The sequence below is a fragment of the Acipenser ruthenus genome, chromosome 1 (assembly GCF_902713425.1).
Source record: "Acipenser ruthenus chromosome 1, fAciRut3.2 maternal haplotype, whole genome shotgun sequence".
NCBI classification, from domain to species: domain Eukaryota; kingdom Metazoa; phylum Chordata; class Actinopteri; order Acipenseriformes; family Acipenseridae; genus Acipenser; species Acipenser ruthenus.
The window spans coordinates 39,104,356-39,121,177 of NC_081189.1; the positions used below are offsets into that span (position 1 = coordinate 39,104,356).

The 16,822-nt window shown below is 38.0% G+C and overlaps 1 protein-coding gene across 1 annotated transcript in view; it reads left to right on the forward strand.

Moving 5' to 3' along the window:
* The window catches only part of LOC117420669 (WD repeat-containing protein 70-like), a 130,473-nt gene that overhangs the window by 71,064 nt on the left and 42,587 nt on the right, over positions 1 to 16,822 (forward strand). Inside the window, exons 12-13 of the mRNA XM_034034191.3 lie at positions 12,969 to 13,068; positions 16,333 to 16,417. Of these exons, the coding sequence (XP_033890082.2) occupies positions 12,969 to 13,068; positions 16,333 to 16,417 (185 nt within the window). The remainder of the gene's footprint in view (positions 1 to 12,968; positions 13,069 to 16,332; positions 16,418 to 16,822) is intronic.

Sequence of the window (16,822 nt, forward strand, 5' to 3'; positions counted from 1 at the left end):
GAGAAGAACCATTTTGCTGGGAGTATTAACAGGTAGGACTTCACAAGGGATGATGAAAAGGTTTTAAGCCTGACAGCAGCAGCAGCAGAGCAGAACTGAGGGAAAAAAATATTTTCTTTTCTTTCAACATAACCCACTTTGGTTGCACCCCATACAGAAACTTCTGTCTGTATAATCGGAGGCAAAGCATTCTACTTGACAGCGACTCTTCAGGATTTCAGACTGAATGTAGTTGCCAGTTGTCAAGGTCAGATGAATTTGGTGGGTGTGAAAATAACTTCTAAGCTCATCTCTTCCTTTATGAGGACTTCATAAGTGGTGGACTCCAGTAAATGCCTGTCGGTGGTATTAAAGTGCCCAAGTTTCTGCTTTCTTGCCATTTTTAAATTCCCAATTTGATTGTTACCTTGCTGTGTAATCCACATACTAGCTCAGTATGTGGAGTAGCCAGATACTGGCTCAGCAGTGTGGAGTAGTGGTTAAGGCTAAGGACTCTTGACTGGAGGATCGTGGGTTCAATCCCAGGTGGGGGACACTGCTGCTGTACCCTTGAGCAAGGTACTTTACCTAGATTGCTCCAGTAAAAAAAAAAAAAAATAACCCAACTGTATACATGGGTAATTGTATGTAAAAATAATGTGACATCTTGTAACAATTGTAAGTTGCCCTGGATAAGGGCATCTGCTAAGAAATAAATAATAATAATAATAATATCAGCAGCCATCCTCGTTCCTCTTTTCAAGCCTTTCTTCACCATTTGAGTTTAATCAGTGGATACTGCCAAACACCTGAAACCTGGAAGTCCTGTGACAAGTAGAGGTGGTTGTGGTCCTTTGAGGAAATCTATCTCCAGTTGATTTCCCCCTCCCTAAACTATGGGAGTGCAAAAGCCAGTGATGAGCTCCCTAGGTCCCCTGCCAATATCAGTAACTGTGCAACCGGGATTCGAACCAGCAAGGTCACACTTGGCAATGCCTTTGACCAAGTGAGCCACAGGGGACCCATAGATTTAGCCCATAGACAGGGCTTTAAACTTTTTGAACACCCTTTGCAACATGAAATTTGTACCTGCACCGACAACAAAACAAGGCATGACTATCAGGCTGTGTGCCAGGTACCCCTTTATCTTGTCTCTGTGTCGTGCTGTAGTTGTCGGGCAGCCCAGACCGGAATTTACTAAGCAGGTTAATTACTCCTCTTTCTCGCCTGCTTGACTGGGGATCATTCCAGCCAGCAGCTGTATCATAACCGTCAGTGTGATTCTTCAGTCGCTGTATTAGATTAAAATAAATACATACATAAATAAGTACATAGTTTAGCAGTTTTTCTATATCCGTTTAAAGGTGTAGAAACAAAGAAAAAAAGGATTCGCACAGAAGACCTTGTCAACTTGGCTTTTCTGAACATAAAAGGTGTGGTGGTTTTTTTTTTTTTTTTTTTTTTAAATGGCTTTATTCCCATCAGGCCTCCATTTTTATTTATTAAAGTAAACTTCATGCACTCAAGAAATTACCTACTGTAAGACGGGTTAAATTAACTGCAAAATGACTGGTTCTTGTTGGTGCCAGGTCCGGATCAGTGTTAAGATTCCCATCCTAGGTCAACTGCCAAGGAAATTCCCTCACATGTCTCCCTTCCCACAGCCATGTATAAAGAGGAGCTGTGAAAATCCCTTTATCTTTAGACAGTTCCTGGAAGAAGGTCAATAGATTATCACAAGCACTAACTAGATTGTCAAGACCAATAATCAGAATTGTACATGTTTAGTTCCTCAGGCAGTGTATTGGAAGAAAAAGAGCTGGTTGAGATGTTTTCATTATGATAGTGCTTGTTTGGGCTGTCAGGAACTGACTTTATTCGAATTGTCCACTTATTCACAGTTTGAATGTTGGTTTCATTTCATTTATTTTTTCTATCTATAATAATTTTACTGTTTAGTGGTTAACCCAGAGTGGTTAAGCAGTACACGTAACTGAGCTACTGTGGCACTTGGGGCTTGTGTAACTGAGTTATCAGGTCCCTAAATCTGTTTTATTAGGTAACATTTGTTACATTTACTAAAATTATAATTAAAAAAAACACCAGAGCTCTCTATCAGTGGGATTCTGATGTTTTTATAGTACTGTACTGTTAAGTACCATGCAAAAAAAAGTTTTAAAAAAACTATACAAATGTTTTATTATCCAAATGTTATATGGAGTGACTAATTTGTAGTTTTTACATGGTGCAGACTAATTTTCATTTGAATACTTAATACAGAGGACCAACTGTCATTAGTTGAATATGGTACAGTCAGCTGTTTTAAAGCATTAATTGGAATTGTTTTAATTCAAGCAATAAACCAGGGTACTACCAAGCTCTAGTTGTAGAAACAGACAAAACAAACCCGGTTTCTTGGCACCACTCATACTGTAGTGTATAATTTGGTTTTGATAGGTCTTCTGTTGAGAGCACAAAAAACAGTGAGATTTGTAGGCGTTTACATCTTGAATGCATAGCAAAGCTGCTAACTCTGCTTTCCAGTCATATTGTTCATATTCATCTTTATTACCATCATATTGCTAATGACTGCAGTGACCTATACATTTCCAGGTCTCGGCAGTAGTATTTAAAAATTCAGTTTCTACACCTGCTATTACCATGTATTTCAATACGATAGGATTATAGGTCAGTTCAGACTATCGTTAGCAAGTCTACTTAATGCACTGTATATGGAATGTTTTCCAAGCTTAGCTGCCATCCCATAGAGTAAAAATGTACAAGTTTGTTTGACCTGAACATACTCAAATGTGTCATTCAATATGTAAAATATTTACACAGGTACTTGTTCAAAAGATGGGGGTATCCCTTCCTTGTAACAGAACCCTTCAAATATTTATACTAAATAATCATTACAGTGATTGAGTGGTGACGTTTGGGTCAGTATCTATTAAATTGCACATCTACAGAGTTTAACTTGTGAGTTTCCAGAGGTTATGTCTTTCTGTGCTGAGGCCTGAGGCAGGGCTTGCTTTAACCACTTATTTATTAAGACTGTTTATTAAAACTGTCAGCTGATAAAATAATTGCCTGGTGTTACATGGGATAATGTGTAAAGCTGTAGTTGTACAAGATGTTGTTACATCCATGTGACTTTTGCCACACTAGAAAGTGGTTATCAAACAAATTAAAAATACATTTGAATGAAAAACCTGAGTCTTCTGAAATATTGTATTGCTGGGACTCCCATGTCAACTGTGGATTACTGTAAAATAATCTAGTCATGAGACCGATGTTTTCTTATACTCTCCCCGGGGGAATTTTGAGACTTTTAAATTTGTGTTTGGGGGAGACACACACTATAATTCCACATACAGGGCTCAATTCAATACAAGATTAACCACTTCTGTACTCCTAACGTAAGTGTTACATCCTCAGAAAAGCACACTCAGTGCTGCCTAACGTAAGAGCTACATCCTATTTAAAAAATATGTTTTAAAAAAATAAATGCTAGATTGCCATTTTTTTCATTTGGGACTGATCATCGAGAAGCTCTTAAAAATATGTGGTCGGTGGTTCTAATTTCAGTATGTTACAGTGATAACAGTTGTTAGACCTAATTAACAGCCTGCTTGAATGCTGGTGCTGACTAGCGCTATACATCCAGAGCAAATTTAACACAATCTGCGTCTAACTATTGTTTCTCTGCAATGGGGATCTATAATAAAAGAAAGTTCTCCTTTTGATTAGGAGCTGTATTACCAGCTTGAGTTTCGTGGAATTAATGCTTTTCTCTGCACTGGTACTGCATTCTTGTTTGTTGATGTGACGATACAGAAAGACCGTTCTACTTCTGAGGTTGTCATGTTGACATTATTGAAACTTGTCACGTATGTGGGGAGGCAATTGAGACAGGTGGCCAAAGATACTCTGTCTGTGGAGTGTTTTTAAATTTTTTTTATTTATTTATTTATTTTTTTTAATTAATTTTTATTCAAGGAAAAAAGCAGATTATAACAAAAGTTTAACAAAATGTTCAATCTGAAACAGCATATTATATAGAAAATAATAATAAATAATAATAAATGTGAATTATAAGTATAGTAAAACAATTAGGGGTGTACATTAAATATCTTATTATAATATCTTCGTTTATTCGAAGTTTTTCATTTTTTTGGTTGTTGATAAAGAATCTAAATTTAATTTCTTCTAAGAAAACTTTGCACTTAGGAATACAATTTGAAAATTTAGATTTGTGCAAATGGAATTTGGCAAGCAATAAAAATAGATTTACAGTGAATTCAAAATTCTTGTCAGACTTATCTTCATAATAGCAAATTACATCTTTTGCTGTTAAAGTAATGTGAAAACCTGCGTCAATGGTTATCCCTCAAAGTCTGCAGTTTTAGCATCTTTCCAAATATCAGGAGAACTGAACGATAATGGGGTGTGGTTTACCGTCATCTCTCTTCTCTTACCGATGCGGTGAACAGCGTCTACTACCTCAGCCAGCTTGGAATCTACCCTCCGTGAAACTTTTGCAAAGGTATTACTTGGCACCTTTCTTACATCCTCATTCTCTGCTTCTTTCATCCCATGAAGTCTAAGTCCACGTCTTCTTTTGTAGCGGTTTGCCTCTGCAATTGCCTGCTTTAATTGGGTATTTTCTTGCATGAGGGTCTGAACTTTTTGTTCCACTGTTGTGATCATTTCTTTATGAAGTTTAACTTCCTTGACTAGATGCTGGACGCAACATGAAAGTCTGTCAATAGCAACTGATGTACTTTTCAAATGTGTTTCAATGACGGATACTTTGTGAAAAGTGCTTTTTTTAAAATTTTATTTGGAGGGCTTTTGTTTCGCAGTTCGAGACAATATGTATGTTCAAGGGATGTTTTGTCAGCAGTAATATTTGAACTCTCTGTTTTATCCATCTTCTTCGTCGGTGTGCTATACATCAGGGGTTCCTAACCATTTTGGGTGTGTGAACCCCTATTCAACCTCCAAAAGTTTTGTGGACCCCCACATGCTACTGTTACCCCACATGTTACTAACGTAGTTATATGACATATATGGAAAACTGATTCACGTAATAAAATACAGAGGAATAATGCACTCCAGAATCTGTTGCAGAGGCTGACCCCCCAATAATGATCTCCAAAATACTGATTTCTGCTTACCAATGTACAGCATTTGCACTTTCTGTCATCGTTGACACTGACAAACTGAACCTGCTCCTCATAATTACATGCAGTACCGTGCGTGTGCTCGGTATGCACGTGTTCCCATAACGAAGTAAGGACGTGTGTGTATTCATTACCAGTTGACAAAGTACAATAAAAAAAGTAGCACAAAATCGTAACAATGGACATAACAATGTATTTTTAAAAATGCAAAAAACACAAGGGGTTAGCTAGCTGTCTGGTTATCAATAGCCTGCCTGTATAGACTTAATTTCCACCAAAGACTACCAAAAGCTTCACACACGGCGAAGGACAGCGCAACATCGTCTTAGTGCTGTTTGCTGAAGGCTGTTTCTTAGACTATTAATCATATGATGAAATAAAGCTTTTGTGTATTAAAATAAGGAGGACACACCAACCTGTGCTGAATAGGTATCTGCAACAAATGAAATGTTTGGAAGTACACTCGTAAATGCAGCATGGTACTGTATAAATACAGCTGCGTCATGATGTTTTGCTTCGCATATTTCTTTGTGTAATTTAACCAGCAAAAATTAAGTAGCACGCAAAACTGCAGCTGAGTGTACAGTGTCCAGTGTCCTGCGCATCCAATGTCCGTCCCTGTACAAAACAGAAGCAATGCTTTAAAAAAAAAAAAAAAAAAAAAAATGCTTACTAATATGCTTCATATTGGGTCATAAGTTAAAGGAACTTTACTCAATTGGCCGAGCGCCGACCGGGGGGAGGGAGGGTTAGGTCGGCCAAGGTGTCCTCCTCACCGCACACCACCAACCCCTGTAGTCTGGCCGGGCAACTGCGGGATTGCCTGTAAACTGCCCGAAAGCTGCGTTGTCCTCTGACGCTATAGCTCTTGGGTGGCTGTTTGGTGAGTCCGAAGTGTGAAAAAAAAGCGGTCGGCTGACTGCACAGCCTTCGGAGGACAACGTGTGTTCATCTTCGCCCTCCCGAGTCAGTGCAGGGGTGGTAGCGGTGAGCTGAGCCTAAAAATAATTGGCCATTCCAAATTGGGGAGAAAATAAAAAATAATTGGCAACGACTAAATTTAAAAAAATAAAAAAATTACTTTCCCACTTGTACCCATTATCACCAAACAGAATACTATATATTTAGTAGCTAAATGTGTGAGAATTTATTAATATTGAGTCGAAGTAAATCACAATTCTAAGTACGTATTGCTGTGCTTCCACATGTTTCCTTTACCTTGTTTCTGTTGCAGTGTTTCATTATTTCACTGCTACTTGGTTCATGTTTACTAGCTATTAATAATTCACATAATTGACAATTTTACTCATCATTTATCAGATTTTTCTACATTTTGAAAAAAAATTTTTTTGATTTAGATCAGTATTTTTTTCTCCTCTCCCCCATCCCTCTAAACTTTTAGGATATATATTCTTTTCTCCCTTCAAAAGAAAAAAAATGATTGTAATTGTTGGTTTCATTGTATTTGTGTCCTCAGCCATTTAAAAAAATAAATAAATACAACAAACACATGGGAGGCGTGGATAGGTCAGACCAGATGCTGGAGCAGTACAATGCTGCAGGAAGACCATGACATGATATAAGAAGCTTGGCATGTACATGGTCCAGATCTCATTGTGCAATGCCTATGTACTGAACACAAGTACAGCACCAGAGCCTTGGCTCACAGCTCTTGATTTCAGATGAAGATAAGATACACTTTGTATAATAATTAAAACATTTTTTTTTTAAATTTCATTCTTCAAGCCCTGTATTTTCCATATATACAAAATAAAAACAGTAATGCTCAATAAAACAAGAAACAATATAAGGAAAAAGGAGTCAAGGGAGCTGAAAGACATGCTAGCGAAGCCACTGGTTCATCATGCCATGTTAAAGCAAAACTGTGTGTGTGCTAACTTGCCTCTTTTTTTTTTTTTTTTCTTCTATAAAACCATTTGGCTAATTGGACAAATATTAAATATAAGAAATCGTTGATTTATATTACCAGTGTAAATGCTTGCAAATATAATATAAATAAATAAAGCAACAATATTAATGGTTAAATAATTAAATAGTTACTCTAAAAAAATACATTTAGAAAAATAATTTATAAACTACAATAGTTTTTCTCTAAACCTTAAATGATTTTTTTTTTTGATAATTAAGAACAAATTTGAAAAGCATAAGAGGTAACTACCAGGTTTAAACAACATTGTAATTTGAACTATTTAAAAGGGATACCAAAAAAATCTATTTAAAACATCAGTAGATTGCCTTTAAACTGATAGCAAAAGGCAGCTAGCGGTCAGATCCATACCAGCTCTATTAGTCTGCTTTGCTTTTCCAAATTTGCTAAGAGGTTTTTTTTCCATTACTTTTTAATGGATCTGTTTTAATCCTTGGTAACCTTTTACTTTTTTAATGAATGGTAGGGACCAGTTACAATTCTCTGTACAAGAGCATGATTAAAACCAGATGTCATTTCACCCTGATAAAAATACCTTCTTGATTCCCAATATTAAATGTCCTAGACCTATCATTTTTCTACCGTTTGAAACCTCTATTTCTTTTCATTTTTGGATACTTTTTTTAGCCTAAGGGTAGGCATTGTTACCTGCAAACACTGAGAATGACCTTTCAGAGAATCCGATTACTCTCTGTCCGACATTGTCATTTTCTACCAGGACCTCTGTAGTAATGTCTGCCCTGTTGCCCCTTTCTTCTTTCTTCTGTATTTCCTGTAAAACATGATCATTTATATTGCATTGCACTCTTTTAAATAAAAAGGGACTCATTGCACTTTTTTAAATCAAATTGTTGAATTACTGAAAACAAAAACTGGGTCAAAATGGACTCTTAATGCATTTAAAATATGTTTTCACTAGATCTGCAACATTCATTGCGTGTAAATCCGTGACTGACTGCCATTCAAGCCGTGCCGCTGACTACTTTTGATCCCAAGGTTATACCATCCTGAACTTCAGTCATGTGCACATTTTAAAACTGGATTAAAAGCAGGAGTACCCTTGTGGGGCCCGCAGCATCCCCTTGCAGGTCTGTGGGCTGAATCATTATGTAAAGAGAGTGTTGCACATTACAGCTGCTTTTTTTTTTTTTAATTTAGTTGTTGCCAATTAATTTTATTATTTTCTCTCAATTTGGAAATGTCCAATTATTTTTAGGCTCAGCCCACCGCTACCACCCCTGCGCTGACTCGGGAGTGCAAAGACGAACACACGCTGTCCTCTGAAGCGTGTGCCGTCAGCCAACTGTTTTTTTTTCACCCTGCTGACTCACCACGCAGCTGCCCAAGAGCTACAGCGTCGGAGGACAACACAGCTCTCAGGCATCTTACAGGCAAGCCCGCAGGCGCCCGGCCAGACTACAGGGGTCGCTGGTGCGCGGTGAGCCAAGGACACCCTAACCGACCTAACCCTCCCTCCCCCCGGACGGCGTTCGGCCAATTGAGCGCCGCCTCCTGGAAGCTCCTGTCCTCAGTCGGCAAAGGAATAGCCTGGACTCGAACTCACGACGTCCAGACTATAGGGCACATCCTGCACTCCACACGGAGCGGCTTTACTGGATGCGCCACTCGGGAGCCCCTACAGCTGCTATTCTAACACTAGTATTACATTTCCAGTTTTGCACTCGCTCAGCAGCAGCAACAGCAGATTCCTAGATATGAGATTTATCTCTAGGAGACATGTTTATAATGTGTATATATTTTATTATAAATTAGGAATTATCCCGGAACCACCTAAACTACAGTAATATGGGCTTGTACTGTAGCATTAAAAAAGTCTACAGCTAAGGCTGGACTGTGTTGTCCTTTTGTATCTCAAGATCATCTGTCTCCCAATTTAATTGTCATACTTTTTCTGGACAGCTTAAACGCTTACCTCCTGATAATTCCCAGATCAGCCTTAAATTCACAGGGTTCTTCTGAAGGGTTCAATTAGATATCATACAGACCAGCTCAAGGGGTTGCAATTCCACTGTGACCAGGACTAAGAAGGCTGTTGTTTTTAAGAGGATAATGTCAAGTTCTATGTGAATAATAGTGGTCAGACAGAAGTACAAAGGACGTAGATGCATCATATCATCTACATTTTTAGTAATAATTAATTCCTTGCTTGTTTAATATATATTACTGTTTTTGCTTCGATATTTTCTTTTACTGTGCTAATATAGTAAAAGCAGTAACATTACAGGTAAACAGTTAATAACTTAATATTAGGAAGATATAAAATATATAAAGCCCCCTTAAATCACACCATATTACAGTATTTAATATCTTAGATTTACCTGCCAATGTATTACGATAAGATCCTTTTCTAAAAATATTTTGAGCCAAAGCATCCCAGGACATGAGTTTTCTTTACAGAGGAAAGAACATTTTGAGAACTCTCTTGGGTAAAATGTTGTGGAGCTTCTTATGAAATACCTGCACAGCAGCGGATGTTGGCTGAGATTACTTTACAGGCTCAACTGGCATCAAAATTTAAGTTATTATTATTATTTGTTTATTTAGCAGACGCCTTTATCCAAGGCGACTTACAGAGACTAGGTTGTGTGAACTATGCATCAGCTGCAGAGTCACTTACAACTACGTCTCACCCGAAAGACGGAGCACAAGGAGGTTAAGTGATTTGCTCAGTGTTACACAATGAGTCAGTGGCTGAGGTGGGATTTGAACCGGGGACTTCCTGGTTACAAGCCCTTTTCTTTAACCACTGGACCACACAGCCTTAGTGAAAAATGGCGAGTCTTAAATGTAGACGCTGTAGAAGAAAATGCATTAGTGCCACAGTGTCGGCTTGCTCAAGCTAAATACAGTAAATAAAATATGGAGTTTGGTCATTCTTTGTGGATTTTCATCATTAGATACATCTACTAAGCATGTCACATAATTACAGCTTGATTTTATATAAGGTCATACATAACATATCTGAAATCCATCTCCAAACTGTGACTGATCAGTCTAAAGAGGGTTGTGGACAATGGACAATTGGTTATTCTGTCCTTTTTATTTTGTATTTAATTTTTTTTTTAAATTACTCCTGGCTTTCCAATAGTTAAAAAGGAACAGGTTGCTGACAGCCTTAAAAATGCTGGACTCGATTCAGGCTTGGCTTTCACAGCCAGTATTTATCATTTTTATGTCTTAAAAGGATTAGATTTTAATTTATCAAGCTACATTTCCCAGGCAAATCCTATCATTACCTCATTATTCATAATGCTACCAAAATGTTGCTATATTGTTGATAAAGGCAATATGTGTCTGTTATCTTTAAATATATCTGAAAAGAAAAAGTAAAGTAGAACAATTAATGGCACCATGTTTAGATGTTAATACTTTCACTGTCTTTTACATTTAGTGAAAGCACATTTCATGTCTACTGTCTTACTTTGGCTTATAGTGCAGTCATTTATTATAAGCCTTTAGAAGTTTTTTTTTTTTTGTGGGAGCACAGAAGGCAATAATTTCAAGATGCCATTCCTCCTTTTGATCTTTTATATATCCATATAAATACCTACTTTTGTTTTTTAAATAATTCACCTTTTTAAAATGGTACAACAAATATAACATTCAGCAACTCATTACTTCACCTTAGCTTTTTTTTTTGTCAAAAACCTACTGCTATCGTTATTTATACATCCTGAATGACACTCGTCGTTGATGGACTATAATTGCGTGTTTCCAGTTATGATAGGAGTAAACAGATTGCCTTTTTTCCCTTGTGCTTTGGTGAGTGACACTTCAATGTTATTTGTCACAACAGCCTGCACATTATCTTTTATCAAAAACCATCAGAGAAATACATTCGCTCCAAAGAGTTCAGTACCAGTTTGACCTATGCCGTGCCATTAAAAACACAGAATGATGCAGGTCATTGAATGTGTGTGCAGTAAAACCTCTTGTCGTTTCTGTCAATACCTCCCACTGCACTGATCAGTGTGCTGGGCTATTACACTCTATTCAGCCTTGTTTTTCACATGCTGATGATTGCAAGGCAAAGAGAGAGAGATAAAAGCTGTGCAGGAACCTAGGTCTCCGGAAATTAATGATAGATTATTGGATTTTTGAGCACCAGATATAGATGAAATGCTTTCATACATAATTTCCAAAGCATTCATATATTACTTGGTTATAGGACAGTGAACAGTCTGTGTATGTGGGTAATATCGGCACAAGTGAAGTGAGTCTGTTTACACGTTGCAAGTACCGATTATAACCAATACACAGATTCTTGCAGTCCAATAACTGTGTTATACATTGCTTTATTATTAATGTACAAGTAAATTTAGGGTCCAAGCTGATTTTCGTAGGAATGTTTGTATTTTCTGCACCGAGGTACGTCAGTCTCACAGCGCAGTAGTAACATTGCAAAACACTCGCATTCACGGCTGTCTGCTGACAGGCTCTTATACTGGAAATACACAAAATAGGACCTCGTTTTAAAGCCCCAAGTCTCCTCTTTCGAACTGTGCCCCGCCAGCAAGGCTGTCTCTTACAGTGCCTGAGTAAAAAGATTTAAAAAGATTTAAAAAGCTGGTGGGATTTAACATGATGTGGACCCTAAAGAGTTAGAGGAAACTAAGATTTTAATTTGATAAACCAATACCAAGCCTGCATTAACCACATTTTTGGGGGTAAGTTTTTGGTTGATGCAATCCTGGGTGATTCATCCAGCAGTGGCTTATCCCGGCAGGATGTAGAGTGATCAAAGTAACCCATAGTCAGGTAGACAAATGTTGAGGCTAGTGAGAAGAGAAAATGTGGTGGAGGGGGGGGGGGGGGGGGGGGCGGTGGATTTTTTCTGAACTGGAGGAAGCTCAATAAACAAAAGCAGTTGTATCTCAACTCAGCCCTTTGTCGGTAGGTCAGGAACTTGAATAGCGACGAAACCAAAACAAGCTGAAATGTGATCAGAGGAACTTTTCAAATCATGATTGTGACATGCGGTGTTGACTTTCCTTGCTAATAGTGCCTAAACTGTCCACCTGTCTCCCTTTTTTTTTAATGTGTTGCATTTTCCTATTGATCAGCAGGGGTCGCTAAAAAACAAGCCAATATTTTAATACAGGAGAATATAAGGAAGGAATTATAATATTACATTGACTTGTGCCTGATGGATCCAATGCAAAATTTGATCAACACTGGGATAAGCCACAGCTATATTTTATTGGAATATTTTACAGCACGTGGATTGAAAAAGCAACACAGGGTTAACATCAGATAGGTGGTTGATGCAAAACAGGGTTTTTCTCCAGTGCTATAAAATGTTCCTATAAAGTCCAGCTGTGGTTTATCCCGGTGGGGAATAGGTTGATCAGATTGATCATTACGCTGGGGAAGGCAAGGCTGTGGCTGAAAGAAAGAACTTTGTGTACCCCATAGAATTCACAAAAACTGGTTTATCATGCTAAATAATGTAATTAAAAACTGAACGAGAGGGTATTGTGTAAGTACCTTGCAAAGAACTGCAGTGGGCTCTGTGTGGTAGCTTTTCACATTTTGACTTGCACATTAATGCGTGTATGACTAAATAATGGAAACACCACTGCATTGGACACTTCAGTTTAACGTTAACAAAAGAGCTCTATATGAATAAAAAAGACAGTTTGTTTTAGTTGTGCTGGGATAGCAGAGGATGGTCAGGTTTACATGTTTTATGGGCCATGTTCACAAAACATTACTGACAATGTTAAACTTTATTTAATAGCAGGACTTTTAACTCAATGCAGTGTAGACTGTGACTGTAAAGTATTGGTATTGCTTGAACCTTACACCTTGCCCATGTATTGCTTTCTCTGCAGGTGCACACAAAGTTTCACTGCCGACAGGCCCACGTTCCAGGCTCTGATCCATCCTGCCTGACATTCTCATATGACGGCACTGTTCTGGCCTCTCGGGGAGGTAAGCCAGGGTAATGGAAAAAAAGAGATCAGCCATGCAAAATCTTCCAGTCACCCCCCTTAAAGATGGGATAACGTCCAGAGCTCCCACAGTCTGCCACACAGCCTCCAGTTGTGTGAACAGTGCGAGTCATGCTTTACTGTAAGACAGAATCCCTTGTTATACTGCACTGAAAAGGGCACACAAGTGGTAAATGTGGAATGTCTATGGGAGTTCTGGAGCATTTTGTGATTTATTTGGCCTGTAATATTTGTGTAATTTATTTATACTTAGGATCTTAAAACAGATGTATAAACATGCAGAAAAAGACTTATTCAAATGCAGTTTGAAGGCAGTCATGTAACATCCAGCAGTGGTCAAACCACGACCATATGTTTTCTGACTTTTATTCCATTCACCTCAATAAAGACTATATTTGTGAATTGTCCCTCTTGTGAACATAAAGCCTTTTCAGTTTACCAGTAGAAATGTGAAATAAGAAAAAGCAAGCAACTTGTATTTCATATTTGAAAAAATAATAATCTACAAATTAAAATAAATAAGACCCTGTGGCAAAGTGGCTGCTGAGTGAGAACAGGTGCAGAGGTGATGCAGTGCAGGAATAATCACAGACAGAAAACTGTAATCCGTTTAGAAAAGGGGTCTTTTTATTTTTAATTCTCGGTCTGGCGACCAAACAATAACCTCCGACAATACACACCAATGTGTAATGCACGGAGGTAACAATAATAATGGGTTGCAGCCCAAACACTAAATACACATTATCTGCCCCACAATAATACTGGACACGGTCACTAGTCTGGGTGCGTGCAGTAGTGCTCGTGGTGGGTGATAACAATTTAATAAGTGACTGTGGTGTAGTGTTGTTCCGGCTTTGTGCTGGCCAAAGGGGACAGCTCCGGATACGTGTTAGCCGTCTCGTGGTTCACAAACAAAGACAATTACTAACAACGACAAACAAACACAACACTCACGAATACTTCTTTTCAGCTTTCACTGCGTCTCTCACGGTCCTTCTAGTTCTCTATATCCAAAAACCAAGCGAAGGAGTAGATCGCGATTCTCTGTCCCCTTTTATGCTGTCACGTATGACCCCTTGGTAAACGAGTGCAGCTGTCTCTACAATCTGCAGCTGCTATGTCGTTTCCCTTCCGGGTCAATACATTCCTGCAACGGAGTCTTGCCTTCTTCCAGACTGACAGACTTCCCGACCCTGGGAAAGAACTGTCAGGCCAGCCCATCCAAATAACTCTGCTTTTGCTGCTTAGCGCCCTCACAGGCCGGGAGGGGGATTTACAACCAAGATTCATTATATTTCTGTCACAGACCCCCATTCCGGATCCCTGTGTTACAGCAACCATGAAGACCAAGGAGCTTTCAAAACAAGTCAGGGATAAAGTGGTATAGAGGCATAGAGCTGGAGAAGGGAACAAGAAAATTTAAAAGGCGCTGATTATCCGTTTCAGCACAGTGAAGTCCATCATTAAGAAGTGGAAGATGCATCATACCACCCAGACACTACCCAGATCAGGTTGCCCTCCCAAACTGAGTAGCCGGGCAAGCAGGAAACTGGTTTGGGATGTCACTGTGAAGCCAACAATGACCTTGAGAGATCTGCAAAGTTCTGTGTCTGAGATGGGAGTCAGTATTCACACATCAACAATAAGCCGGTCCCTACACAAAGCTGGCCTGTATGGACGGGTGGCAAGAAAGAAGCCATTACTCAAAAAGCCTCATCTTAAAGCACGTATGGAGTTTGCGAAAAAGCATGTAGATGATACTGCAGACATGTGTATAAAGGTTTTGTGGTCAGACGAGACAAAAATTGAACTTTTCGGTCTTCCAAACGTTACATCTGGAGCAAGCCCAACACTGCACATCACCCAGTCAACAAACTTATCAGAATTGGAGCAATTTTCCTGTGAAGAGCGTGCAAAAAATTCACCATCCTACTGTGCAAAGCTAGTAGAGACCTATCCAAAAAGCAGTAATTGCTGCAAAATGTGCTTCTACCAAGTACTGACTTAAGGGGCTGAATACTTATGCAACCAGTAAATTTCACTTTGTTAATTTTCTTTGCAAGTTTTGCTGACATTTAACCTCATATAACAGTGTTCAGTTTAACCACTACTGCTTTGAATAAAAAAAAGTTTATTTGAAAAACTGTGCATAAATTATTTGTAACTCGACAAAATGTGACATTATTGGTAGAGGGTGAAATACGTCTGCAAACCACTGTATATAGCATTTAGCCTTAATTATGAAATATTAACAAGACTGCCCATGAAATAGTCTTTTTCGCTGCATAGGATAAAGAAGATAAATAAAGTTTGCTGAGGACTTTCATATTGAACTGGATTTTCCCCAGTGAAAACAAAGTGCTGCCAGTGCAAACAGACAAATGCTAAATCTTATACCATATTTAAAAAATGACTTTGTACCTGCTTCAGTTGCATTGTATACATTGTAACATAATACGTGTTAATTATAATTTATTACTGTTTCGGCTCTCATGGCTATTTGGAGTGAGGCTACATGTTTTTTCTACAGTTACTTTATATATGTATTGGAGACCTCTGGTTGTAGCTAACACAATTGTTTTTATTAATTAAGTCTTAATGGGTCTCATATGTTCTGTTTTGGAAGAAACATGATATCCCAAACATGTATTTTCATTTTAAAACAAAGTTCTCAATTTTTACTTCCCTTGTCTTCCAGGATATTTGTTACACTTGCACTTCCTATGTCATTTTAACTCTGCAGTGCCTTTGGGGTCGTGTTTGTTTACTGGCTTACTGGCTGCAAAGCATGCCAGTTATTAGGGGAAGTGGCTGACTGGTTATTAACAGGACAGAAGGCTCATGAAACTGCAAGACGAGCGGAATGCAAGGCCTGCAGACATTTATTTAACCTAGTGTAGTAGCAGATACCATGTTTTAAAATTATTATCGACTCCTTTGAGACCTGTATAGTGCACAGTGTGGAAAATGTCATTATTTTGTTAGCTACAATCACTTTAATAAAGACATTGAGAAAGCTTTCTAAAGATGTTTTGTCAACGGATTTTAGAAATACTGCAGTTCATTTTTAACAGAATTTATGTTTGACTTTAACAGAATACAGGATTGGCATACCTAACTGTGAATATGAGACGTCTTTTGTGTGATAAAACTCATCGTACATGTTTTTTAATTTTTTATGAATTTGTAAAATCTTTATTGTGCTTTTAATAATAATAATATTTGGTCTTTTTGTGATTTATAGGAGATGACACACTTAAAACATGGGATATGAGAAACTTTAAGAAGCCACTCAATGTGGCGACTGGTTTATCCTCCTTCTTCCCAATGTAAGTAACAGTCATTAATCATTATTGGAAAATGTTTTTTACACATACCTATATGTACATGAAGATTACAAGGATATATTTTTTCAATAGTGTTCTCCTTATATAGGGGGTTTTAATCTTGACATGAATCACACTTGTTTGCTAGTGATGTGAATTTGTATTGAAAGACAATTACAAGTAATACAGTATTAAGGTAGTGCTGTTTACTGCAAATGTTTCATAATGCCAGCTAATGTTTAATATACAGTCCATTCTTGTGAAAACAAACTTGGATAAGATTAATTTCCTGATACTGCAAATTTTCTACGTGGTCCTGTCCAAATTTAGCAGTTGCTTATTATAAATGACTGCTTATATACAAATTCATTTGAACACACATTTTCTGTTAGTGCAAATTATGTTATT